Source organism: Helicoverpa armigera, chromosome 13 (genome assembly GCF_030705265.1).
Source record: "Helicoverpa armigera isolate CAAS_96S chromosome 13, ASM3070526v1, whole genome shotgun sequence".
NCBI lineage: Eukaryota > Metazoa > Arthropoda > Insecta > Lepidoptera > Noctuidae > Helicoverpa > Helicoverpa armigera.
The window spans coordinates 9,868,191-9,881,619 of NC_087132.1; the positions used below are offsets into that span (position 1 = coordinate 9,868,191).

At 33.7% G+C, this 13,429-nt stretch overlaps 1 protein-coding gene across 1 annotated transcript in view; it reads left to right on the plus strand.

Annotated features, from left to right (window-relative positions):
• LOC110373368 (zinc finger and SCAN domain-containing protein 21) overlaps nt 1-13,429 on the plus strand; it is a 69,455-nt gene that overhangs the window by 34,365 nt on the left and 21,661 nt on the right. Inside the window, exons 2-4 of the mRNA XM_021330631.3 lie at nt 4,232-4,342; nt 4,555-4,726; nt 12,669-12,935. Coding sequence (XP_021186306.1) covers nt 4,232-4,342; nt 4,555-4,726; nt 12,669-12,935 — 550 coding nt within the window. The remainder of the gene's footprint in view (nt 1-4,231; nt 4,343-4,554; nt 4,727-12,668; nt 12,936-13,429) is intronic.

Below are 13,429 nucleotides of genomic sequence, written 5' to 3' on the forward strand. Positions count from 1 at the left end.
CAAATAAACACTCAGCATCTTGCCTTCCTAAATTCATTAGGTACTATAAAACTCATAAAAATCATTTACATAGAAATTAAAAAATATGCAAAAAATATCAACCCATTTAAAATTCATCTTCACCGATAAAATCGCAGCTACCGTCTGATCCAATGTGCAGGTCCCATCATACTGAGCGTGCGCAAAGCGAGCGATTTGACGCCTCAGGCGCAACCGCTTCTGTAGATCCGATCGTGATCGCTAGCGGTGCGCCGGCGCTGCCAAGCGAAGTGAGAATGGCTCTGGGTTATGTGACAGCGAAATTATGATATTGTTTATTGAGGATTAGGGAAGTATTGGTACGTATGGTAAGAAAGAAAGAAACGAGGAAAGGAACATTTATTTGCATAGAACATAGGTGGTACCAGTTTTTACGTACTTCAAGTAGCATACTTCAAGGGTAGTAAGTGGATTTAACATAAGTTACTTAAAATTGTAATGATTCATACAAGTATAGTCGTATAAGTAAAGAAGTAATTTTAATCAACAAATTCTTTTAATATAAAAAAATTGAGATAAGATGAAACCGTACAGCACATATTATGTTCGACAAGTTACGTAAAACGAATTGGATTATATATGTTGGATAGTTCAAAAGAGCTTTGAATTGTATAAATTATTTTTCTAGTAAAAATTGCACTAAAATTATTTTGTATAATTTATTAGTAAATTTTTAGCTCAATTTGTATTGTATAACATTCTCAGGACTAGATAGAAAACTGTATGTTTGTAATTATTTTTCTTTTCTTTTTAAAAGAGTGTCCATGGAGTTTCTTGCCGGTTCTTCTCCATGAGACCAACTCTTTGGAACCGTGCACCTAACTTTGACGTTTCGAAAGAGCTTTAATAGGCCTATTTGAAATAAAAAAATTTGAGTTTGAGTTTGAGCCAAAATTGTTTAGCAAAAAAACAAAACTGATTACATTACATCTGCTATGATTGTAATCAATTCAGAATGTCACCGAGACATAATAATCGGTGCTTTCAATACTTTCTCAATGACCATTCCTGGCCGATCAATATACGAACGCTTTTTAACTCCCTCACGATTGACGTCAATTAAATTTGATAGAGACCATTTAGGAGATTGATTAAAAATCGATACAGCAATCGATTGCGGCAATCGGTAATGAATTCGGATCGACTGACGACGAGACGTACGGAATTTTAAGTTGCTCTATAACGACTTGTAGGGCGTAGTTTATTAATAAAGTTTATTTTATAGCCATAACGAAGGTTTATAGTTCCAAGTAACTAACAGTATTTATCATAATTCACGAGGAAAAAATAAAATTGTAGTTTACTAATTGATATGGCGAAGAAATCGATTTGGATCGTAACCTTGTTTTTTTAGAGTTAATCGAGTTAGTAGCTTGTATCGAATACTTGAAGCAAGTTAATGGCGATTTCTATTTTCCATTGAAGCCCTTGCTTGCGAGTGAGAAGTAATATTTCTTATTGATAAATGTATTGCATTTGGCTGTTGATAAATATTCATACGTTTTTTAACATAAATTAGTAAAGCAATTAACTTAATCATCTTCACTTAGACTTGTGACATGGTAATTAATGATCATCGATTAACGAGCTTTTTAAAATTGCCAAAACTGTTATATTACACAAGATACTTATACTGATTTCTTTTATATCTTAACTGTAATAGAACAACAAATAACTAACATAAAAAGTACTAAATAGGTACATACTAGTCTTTAAAATCTACGGTTAAAATTGCTATTACAATCTGCCTGCACAGTGAGTCAGATCGAAAAACTGTGTCCAAAATTTCACCCTGTATTTATTTGGTTCCCATACACAGTGGTTAGGCGTGCATCATATGGATAAAAACCCGCCGTCACAAAGGACTGCAGACGGTTGCAATTTATTCTAAATAACGGGATCACAGATTTATGGGGACCACTATGCGAAACTGAGACAAAAAATCCGATTGATGTTTTGTTTTCCAACTGTATTCCGGTGTTTAATAAGTCGTTTTTTTGTATTGTTTTTTGTCGAAATACTGTAGGAGTTACTAGTATTTTTCATTGTTTTAATAAATTAAGATGATGTAATAATTAAACTGTGTATCGGAAATTAAAGGCAGGCTTGTGAGTCTGCCTTTAATTTCCATTTTAATTTTTGTAAAGACAAGGATCATAAAATAAATATATGTATCATTTTTTATATCGCAGTCTACCAACAAACAATAAAAATCTCATAAATCGATTTATTATCATTTTTCCATAAAAAAGTCAACACCAATCAATTTTTGATAGACGTTATTAAAAACCAACAGTTGTCGTTTTGATCAGATTTATATACAAAATCATATATTAAATATTAATAGACCGATCCGCGTACAATATCAGAATAAATTTGCATATTTATTGTACTTAAGCATAATTAGTTTGTAGCCATATCCAATTTAAGTACTATCTATTGAATATTCATACTTATTAACGTCGCTATGTGTTATCTAAGTTAGATAAGTATGTGGTATAAAACGATATTTACGTCTGTTATTTGTATTTTTAAGATTTGTTTATTTATGTAATTTTAATTAATGGCGTGTGATAAAGTTACTTTAAAAAAAAAGTTTCTTATAACATACTGATAAAAATCACTACCTTCAGAAAATTACTAGTTAAAACATATTATCAAAAACTTACCTACTAAATTATTTGGCAAAATTGCCTAATTCAGATGGTTCATATCCAAATTCAAGCGAGTCCTTCTATTTAAAATGCCTACAAATTAATCCTCACTTAAAGACTCAACACATCAAAATATAAGTACCTATTCAATTAACCAATTTCTCGAAAATAGCTGTACTTTATCTCATTGGCTATATCAGGCCCGTTAATTGCAGCATGGCGGATTGAATCTTGCGGCTCGGCGCACGTTCATATTTGTTGTAATTTTCACGTCATTACGCATAACGCAGCGGCGGCGGTTTGTTGAAAGCGAACATAGAACAAATAGAGCAGATACGACAGTGTGAAAGTAGTTTGTTTGCGCGCGATTATCGTGCTGTTGATTTAAGATTGTGTCTGGTTGTTTTGCGCTGTTGGTGTAAGAGTTATGCTGACGTTGTGTTGGTATTAAGCTTTTATACTACTAAATTAATACTAAAGCTTTTAATAAATTGCTTATTTTTATAATTTTGAAGACATGCAGAAAGTTTTCTTACAAAATGGTTTTACAATGCATTAATAACCAATATACAAAAAAGTAAAATGTCCGTTTTAAACCTACATTTCTTACGAGTAACCATAAACTTTTTAGACGCCAATCAAATCCAACTCAAACTTTTAATTAAGTCGCAGACTGTAAATATCTATTTTAGGCCGCAGTCTTAATTAATTTGGTCACGATTGAACTTATGATAATTTATCAAATAGTTACGGCAGTTATTAATCATATCGCGTAGGCATCTTTCTCTTCTATTTATCGTCTGTCATAATTTTGAATCTAGAAATCATTTTCGCTTGGGTATGATTTAAGTTCTCTTGATAATCAACATTTTTACTATACTTTTATATTGTCATAAAAATATATTCAACAGGTTATTTTTGTTACCCCATCGGCTTCAGTTTACAGGTCCAAAGATAATGCAGAAACTAATCTAAAGCATCTACATCGAGTCTTTAACGACAGTCGTATCTGCACCAACTAGTTTTAATCTATGACATTCAGGATTAGAGAAATGCACGGGCAATTTTCATCGCTTTATGATAATGTGGTTACGAGTATTGCGCTCAGAACATTTTACTACTAATGCCTTCTGATATGAACGACTGCTATCTTAAATTGAAATCCAGGCTAGATGCGAAGAAAGTTTAATATAATGTTCTAGGATTTTTGTTCTGGAAGCCTGGTAGTGTCTGGTTTGTGTTTCACGCTTGCTTGATTTGTGAGGGCGTTCAAGCCTTTTCATATTTTATGGAATTGTAGGTTTATAGAATTGATTGTATCACTGGTAGTTGCGGTAGTGTTGGGCAGATAATGAGATAGTGAATTTTGCTCTCTCGTATTCTTTGATGGCCATGAAAAAAGAAAGACAGAAAAATAAACAATAGCGAGTTGGCAGAAGTAATGGGATAAGGGATAACCCTTTCTTTGTTAATTTTAGGATCGTCAGGAAATTGTTAATTAAATACCTGTTCTAATAAATTGTTTTCTTTGTCTCCAGATCCGGCATCGTTTCGGGTTGTTTGACGAAGTATGCACGTCTGGTGGTGTGCAAGTCCGACACTGTAACTGGGTTCGGTTCCTGCGAGTGTCAGATAACTATGGACCACAAGTAAGGATACCACGCTTTAGCACAATGTCAATTCGCTGAATTAAATATAGATAGAGATTTCTAAAGAAATAATAAAAATTTTGCAATGTGATCTTTTTTTAGAGATTAGACAGTGAAATTATTCTCATATAATAAGTTATTTGATAAAAAAAAAACACTTGAGGTATCTAATTTTCTATATTCTCTGACTAAATCAATTATTGTACTATCAGGTAAACCTAGTCTGCACGAAGGTCAAGGGTGAACCGGTCTACGAGGCGGTGAAGCCCGTGTCTGCGCACACAGAGCTGGTGGTCTACTACCTTCCTGAAAGACCTGAGGAGATGTTCTTCGTGAAGATGAGGAATAACCTGTATAGACAAACGATGGACTCAATATTAGAAGGTAAAACTATGTCTACTCTACTATCATGTTTATTTTGCCCTTTTCAAAGTATGCTGAAGAGAAAAATATGATTGTGCTCCAATTCCTCTGTTATCTGTGATACTATTTTTCATGATGCTCTTATGTATTTGCTTCATATTCATAATAATTTTCAAGCAATCCGTCCATTGCTTCTTTTTATTAATCTTAGGTAAGGATATTTCTCGTTTCATCTAACATTATTAAATTCCTGAAACTCTGAAAATCGTGTTCGACAATTTGACAATCGCTAAATAGATGACCGACATTCAACCTCGTTGGGGCATTAAACCCAACTCTATTACATTATAAAACTTAACTAAAAAAAAAACCGCAGAAATCTTTAATACTGAATGACTATTTTATAGTTTTTTTTTCCTCAATTTTAAATAGCAATAGCAACATAATTTACCGTAGTCGGAGTATATTGAAAAGAAATTGAAAGTAATGTAGTGGATATGTGTAAAGCGGTATACACATGATGGGCACTATAAATCATGGTGAGACAGTTATTATGACGGACGAAGTATAAAAATATTAAATTAATCCGATAACTTTTTTCTCACCATTTGAGCGAAGCGACTAGTGATACTGTGGAGATTCGCAAACGATAAAAAAAAATTGTTTTGCAAATTCGTTGAAGAGCTTATTTTTTTTTTAAGTAAAATGTCGTTATCAGAAAAAATCTCTCCTTTTACCTTCCCTACTATTTTTACAAGCTAAAATACTAAGTTGTGCTTAGAATATTTTAAAAGCTGTGATTATAATATCCACGTTTCGTATGAAAACAAATTATGCAATAAAATGATAAGCATCAACAAATATAAATTATTTTTATTCTTTCTCTCATAAATAACACTGCATCTGTGTTATATCTGCCTTATCTACAATATCTATCCGAAGAACTGCATCTAAAATTAACAGTCTCGCTCATTAGTTAAACCGGCCCCTATTTTAATTCTCAATCACGGAGAACAAAATGACTCTTGGAGGTGCCATAACGAAAAATATCCTAGAAAGTAGCGTAGCGTGGACGTTACTGACTTTGGCCTTATAAGCTTTCTTTGGACTCGACCATTTTTTGTAATAACAAAAATCGTTGATTAATGTTTCAAAGAACTAGAACGCCTCGTTAGTTCCCTCGTAACTGGTGGTTTTGGTCATGCCCATCGTACCTATTTGACCTAGAAGAAAGATCCTGACCTGCCTGCATTATGGCATCTCCGCTCATCTTTCCTTACTCTGTGTTCCCAACCCATTTTTAATCCAAACAGCTATATTAACCAGATTAACCCTTCAATGCTACTTAGTTTATGCAATAATAATAATTATACGACACTATTAAATAAACATAAAACTGAATACCTGATATTGACGATTATGTTATCAAATCGATAAATAGTAAAATATTATTGCTTTTATAATTAGTTTCTTTATGAAGCAGAACTTAATTTTGTACTTAAGTTCTAAGTTGTAGTGTACGCATTAAGATTTAGCAAACTAGTTAATATATGTATGTAGGTTTACCATGAGGTATGGTTAAAAATCATGGGAATATTCATAAACTCCATCGTTAATATTTTTTTGTTGATATTCAATTACTTTTATCTAGTTCAATTAAAATCGGAACGATATTTTACACGTTAAATTAATTTAATTATAAACGCCAGATGAATTAATTTTGGAATATTAATTTAAATGTCAAAACAGAATAATAAAATAATGGGAATAATTATGTAAACTAAGTTTTCAATTTATTTAATATTTTTTTGTATAAATATTTCATAAGCTTCGTAATAACAAAAATACGGTTTATCATTTTATGTTATAACTAGCTGTTGCCCGCAACTTCGTCTGCGTGGGCAATATAGAATAGTCAAAATACTACTTATCCCGTAGGTGCATTCTTTCACGTGACAGTATAATTAGGATTAGCACTTAGCAGTCGCATAGATTCATTGATCAAGGTTGTGTTGTGGATGTGACCATTTATCTAAACAAAAGAAGTAAAGTTTGTGACGTTGTGAATATCTCTGGATCTAGTCAGCCAATTTGGAAAATTATTACCTATGGTGCGTAAGTAATTTTCACAGGAAACAGTTATAATCTATGTCTATATGCTTTGATCTCAGTGGCGTGCACTTGGAGAGGCCTATGTCCAGCAGTGGACTGCGATAGGCTGATGATGATGATGATGATGATATGCTTTGAGTCTGACAAAGCTGTCATTTGTACATTTTCTGCAGCTGCTGCGACTAATCAGAAGCCAGAAAGTCTGTCAGTCTTACCATGGATATCGGCTTGTGTAGTTGACTGGATTGAAGATAGGTAGATAGGTAGTCGCTCCAAGCAAAATATTGGTACTCAAACAGATTCGGTGACTGGAAGCCAACACCAACATAGTTGGGGAATAGCCGGATGGATGATAAAATGAGTCATCATCATCAGCAGGCGCATAGGGTAGGATAGTTTCACTACTGTACTGGCGTGTGAGTAGCGCGGGCGTCGCGAGCACGCTGCATGAACGTCGCGTTTTGCTGCCCTGCGGCATGTGTGAAGAGTGCAAGCGACGCGGCGCTCGAGTTGCGTTCTTACCCCTTCGCCTGCTATCCCCGCCACCCGCTAAACGCCTTAGCAGTTAAACATCAAGGAGAGCGGCGCGTGCGCGCCGCGACCTCGCTGTAGGTAGATGCCGCAGGGCAGCAAAACGCGACGTTCATGCAGCGTGCTCGCGACGCCCGCGCTACTCACATGCCCAAGGATCGCGCACGCCTAATGTGGGGGAGGCCTAAGCCGGGACTCCACCGAAATGTTTGCATTAGTTCACGAATAGGCAAAATGTACGTATCTGTGAGAGTCCACTTCATGTGTTCGTACTTGAAACCTGCAGTTTTGCCAAGATTTTCAAAATGTACGCTCTCAATTTGTCATTTCTTGGTGGAGCCAGCAAATCAAAAGAAACATAAGTGTTGTATACTGGGCGTCACTACCGCACACCAGGAAAATTTCGCTCTTGCGTTTATATACCATATTTTGTGCCACACGTAAACAGGACGACAGTAAGTAAAAAAAGTCCACCGAAAAACTTTCAAAGATCTGATGAACGAACAAATCAGACCTGACTTGGTCAACTGGGGCCAATCAGAGCTCTATGAAGCGATCATATGCTTTGGCTCCTACTGTTATTGTGGTTTCTGAAAATTTATTCACCTCATTCAACGATGAATGTAATTCTGATGGTACTATTAAGAACACTTGCTTAGCGCAGAAGCTGACGTTGGCAGGTCGACTCTTTTGACTTCTCGAATAGGATACCATTGGTTTTTGTGCAATGCACACCTGCAATGCATGCTGGATTAGGATAGGATACAGGTGGATAGGATTTGCAACAGAAAACAATTCTGTCTTTGTGATTGAATGACATCAAACGTAGTTTTATATAAAAGGTGTTTTTTTAGACTTGGCTCGGGTCTTACTGAGACTGTTCGTAATCGTGACCAGTGTATTTGCGATCAGAAGTTGAAAGTAAGCATGTCTCTGGTATGCGACGCGCAATTTGTACGTTTTCAGACGCATAATGCATTTTACGTGTGTATGGTATTAAATCGAGAAAGCTCCCATTTCTTATCTGCACTTTGTATCTGAGCTTGTTCTTAAAGCTACAGAATCCTACATTACCTACCTACCTCACGCTTAGCAGCGCTTGCGAAAGACAGATCCTCCTTTCTTCTAGGATTAAGTTTACATACTTTGCATCAGAAAAATAATGAAGGTCTACTTAATACTATTCACTCAAAGTAATTTGTTTTAAGGCCACCACATTAGTGGAAGAGAAGCTAAACTATGTTTATGAAAAAATCCTGATATAAACTCCATCTGTAACTTTAAAGGATAATTAATTGTTATACTAAAGTCATCATTTTTGACATAATATTCAAAAAATAATTTAGATGGCACCGTTTTAAATTTGGCTGAGAACTATTATTTTCCTTTCGTCAAGGTAATAATTATAATTGGATTTTGATGTGGCACGGCAAACTGACAAACACTATTGAAATGTCTATCGAAAAATTACACTACGTGTTAAAATATGGTGAATTACGGAAAATACACAACTCCATCTGTTGAAATAATAATCCTCTATAAAGAATGTATGGTAATTTATTGTCATTTAACACCTCGCTCCTTTGACAAATTTTATGTATTTTATTTAACACAGATTACCACAGATGGAGCTACTTTAACCTTGGCTAAACACAATTTTCATTTTTTTTTTCTTCCGAAGTTACTTATGAAGGTGTGATTTTCTATGTAAAGGTTAATAATAGGCCGATCAACTAATATAAGTATAACATTCAAATGTACAGTTTTGACATACAGATTGCGTGTCGTAATATTTTACATCTTGAATTCACAAAATTAATCATATCTTTTGATAGAGTGAATCGATTTCGATGAAACAAACACTAAGTAATACCCCAAGTTACGTAGAATTTTTGTATATAAGCATTGTCTGCATTGAATTCGTAGATTTTACGTGAATCCCGAACGAACAAACAGATAAACAGACAAACAGACAAACAGACAAACAGACAAAAATGATGGAAATGGGTTCTGTTAGTTATCCTTTAACATGCTGGCTATTTTTTTTTGCCAATTTCTTCAATGTACAAAAATTACTTTTCTACAGATTTATTATATGTATAGATTATTAATAATTCAATGATATAGATTAAGTAATAAATTCGATTTTTTTACTTCAGATTTTCATAATATCAGAATTTACAGTGTCAAATTGTTAATTGTGCAATAGAATAAAAACTGTAAGTTATTTTCAAGTATACGTAAATGACATTTAATTTTATTTAAAATAAAATCATGAAGTGGATAATTAAAGTAATAAAAATGAATATAATGTATTTAAGTGAACTGAAAAACTATAAATTACTTTATTATTAAGTTGTTGATAGTTACATTAGCACAAGTCTATTATAATTTATATTTTTTGTTTTCATATAAATTATTGCAGTTAATCTCTTTTTGTTTTACTTAAATCCTGTATAATAGTAATAATATCATACACATTTTTAGTACGTCGGATAGGTAAAGAAGACTTTATAAACAGAAATAGATTTTACTTTTGTCATTTTAAAATTAATTCTCAAGTATTTTCATAAAATTTAACCCTCAACCGCATGCATATTTTTCTGTACTATACCATCGTTTTTCTACACTTAGCAAGTATACCTAACTATGCATATTAACATGATGCATAGTTTCTTAGGTCAACGTCCGAATGACGTTATTACACCGTGCGAACTATCAGCCCAATAAATCAATATACATACATACATACATTTTACATCTATCAGCAATCTTCACAGAAACACGTCAAAGTGAAATGCTTAGTTCTAACTTAATTAAACAGTACTAAGTCACTTAAGTGGTTGATTTCACACGATTGTAAATTTACTCGTGTCGGTCGATTTAACGCTTTTAATTTAAGTAATAAAATTAGTACTGTTACTGTTGGTCACTTAAAGCTAAATTACACTTATGTGTAACAGGCCTTATTTGTAAATAGATGATACCAACTCAATTCTTCTTCTTATCGAGTGAGCAGCAGGTTTAATCACCTAACAAGCCCTAGTGTCAGAGTATTCTCAAATCCGCCTGACGGCCTCTGACGTGGAATTATAACAACGACTGCTACTGAGTAGGATACGCCGGCTTTACGTGTACTGATACTAACTCTCCTAGCAATGTGAATAATTTCAAAAACAAAACAGCATCAAAAACAAAATCCCAATTAATTTAATTCCACAATCACAGAACTATTCAATAATCATCGCATCAACTAAACACGCGATTATTCCAAAAACACACATTATACCATAAAACACACACACACACACACACAAGATATCGCGACATTATTCCAAAGCACGATACAGTCGGCACATCAAAGAGAATTCCTACTTGGATCGCGTCGCGGTTCGGTAGTCGGCGCTCCTGATCGCTTTTTTATAGTTAAGCTGTGCACATTGTGCTGAAATAAGTTGCTTGAGTATAAAAGTTAAGGGTTAAGTTATATAGCCCATATTGGTCAATTGAGACGAATGTAGGTTGGTCACTTTTGTTTACTAATTGAAAAACCTATTCTTCTATCATTTACCACTACTAAAATGATAGATAAATCGTACTTACAAAGAAGCTTTTCTAGACTATAATAAATCAAACGATTTTATTACCCAAGTTAAACTGTTTTCAAAAACGTCTTTTTACAGGGCTGACAATAAAAAAATGCCCATTTGTTTGTCTAACAAGACTAACTGTAGGCTATGCAAAAATCTACAGTTACACTTTAAACGTTTTCGAACACTATCAATATGAGCACAGCCTAACAGACCAGTTAAGTTACACACAGTTTGATAACGCGGCGGCTTCGTTTGTCCCTATATTGATCAGATCGCACAAGACCGTATTATGAATACTGATCTAAATAAAATCTTCGAATATACACAATAATATTTGTATTTTAAAAAGCCTTAGTTTTTAACAAAGAACTGAAAAAACTGGGTGATTTTCTAGAGCACATTAGTGATAGTCAACTAATATTTTTTGTGCCAATATCATTAATCTAAAATTTGAAGATTATTCAGTACTAAATCGACAACAAAGAATGGGGAAAGTCTTTTTTATGCTCCAAAGTAAAATATGAACATTCCCGGAGATATGAAATCTTTCTCTACTCATTTCATTATCAGTTTTCTATACCAGGTTTGTCATTTATAAAATTCTTTTCACAAGTCGTCTCACCATCTTCCACGATTTGTTTTATATTCACACAGTATCTTACTCTACAAAAACGTTCAATTTTCTATCTCAGGCCACGTAATTGAATAAATAAATTAAAATCCTATAAGGTTGTACATCACTACGCAAATAAAGTAGGCAAAACGAAGCGTAGACAGTCGACTAGCGAGAGATATTATCGTCCCCCATCTGTCCAGTCGCCGCTCCATATCTAGCATTTTCTATCCTCCCATCTTGAAATACACCTACCCTTACAACGGATAAAGAAACAACCTATCCTTGATCTAGAACACAAACACGCCGCTAATTAATCCATGCCATTCGACGTCACTATCCGAGATTTATTGCAATCCATTATAATTCCGCGGAAACTTCAATGCGAACAACTGAAGATCAACCTTCAATAGTAAAAGTCGGAATTGGGGACGCCAATTAAATCGTAGCAAAGAAATTTTGAGACGGGTCTCCATAAACATAAACTGTCCAAAGATCCATAGCGAAATTTACGGTTGTCAATAAAATTGGTTCATTAAAAATTTTTGCTTGATTGGAATTGTATAAAAACATTTGATCTGAATTATAAAAAGCGCCCACTGGCCGTCTAATCACCGTAAAATTCGGTTCGGAATTTTATCGTAGTAGACTTTGAGAAACTAATATCAATAAAGTGAAAATATTCAATTTTGAAGAATGATAATTATGATGTTGTGTGTTGACGGCGGGGAATTTATGAATTATGACGTGAACTGTCTTAAGGAAGCCGAATCTAAAAGATTTGTGGCTTGTTAGCATAAAAATATATTTTAATATCTGATAATGAAGCCTGATTGAGTGATATCTATAAAATTGATTGTTGTTGATGTTTCAACCTGTTTAATGCGTTCACCCTTCGTGAGAAAAATAAAGCTCTTTAAATATAGCGGCATTCGTCTGTGGAGTTGGAATAATTTTCAATTCAACAGATAGCTGTCGATAAAGACGGTTGAAAAAGTATTGGTGGGTTAATTCTTTTGATCGACAGATGATGGAGAGATCGTTAGTTAAAATTGCGCTGTTCTTATTCTTTGTATTTATAATTTTGTTTCTAACTGATCATTTTCTTCCACAGATTCACCGTTAGATCTATCCACATCCCTCCTTTCGAGGGTCCTCCTCCCAATTTCCCCTCCTTCTGGTGCAGAAGATGAACACAAGTCTGTATCGGGAGACTCCTTAACGTCATCATCAGCCGGTTCATCAAATGAACTCCTGGATATGACTCCAAAAATCCAAAGAAGACCAGCGAAGTCTGAGAGAGCGTTGCTACCTTGTGAAGTGTGTGGGAAAGCATTTGATAGACCTTCCTTATTGAAACGGCATATGAGAACGCATACTGGTAAGACATTTGCATAATCAAAAATATTTAATAGTAACTAACATTTTTTTTTCTTAATATCTGACCACAATAAAATTTACTTGTTCAAGCAACATTTTTGCATGTTTTTTTCCTGTATAATGAATATTAATTCGCATTAAAATAAATAACGAGTCGATCACCAGTAATTCGGGCACATCATTTAAAAATATTGATTTAATTTGCTCCTGATTAAATGAATTGGTATTACAGGTCTCAAGTCATGAGATAAAGCGATTTTATAAAAATGATTTTTTTTTAAGAAAAAAATATTAATCTCAGAAATATTACTTTGAAAATGCTTATTTATTTGTGACATACAAATTCAAAGAAAAAAAAACACCAGTAATGTCCTTGCTAATAAATATTTAAATTTATTTATAATTGCAAATTGAAAATAAATATTTTCTCAACTAGAACAGATTCTAAGTCCAGTGTAGAAATTAAATTAATTAATATTTTATCGCTAACTTTTT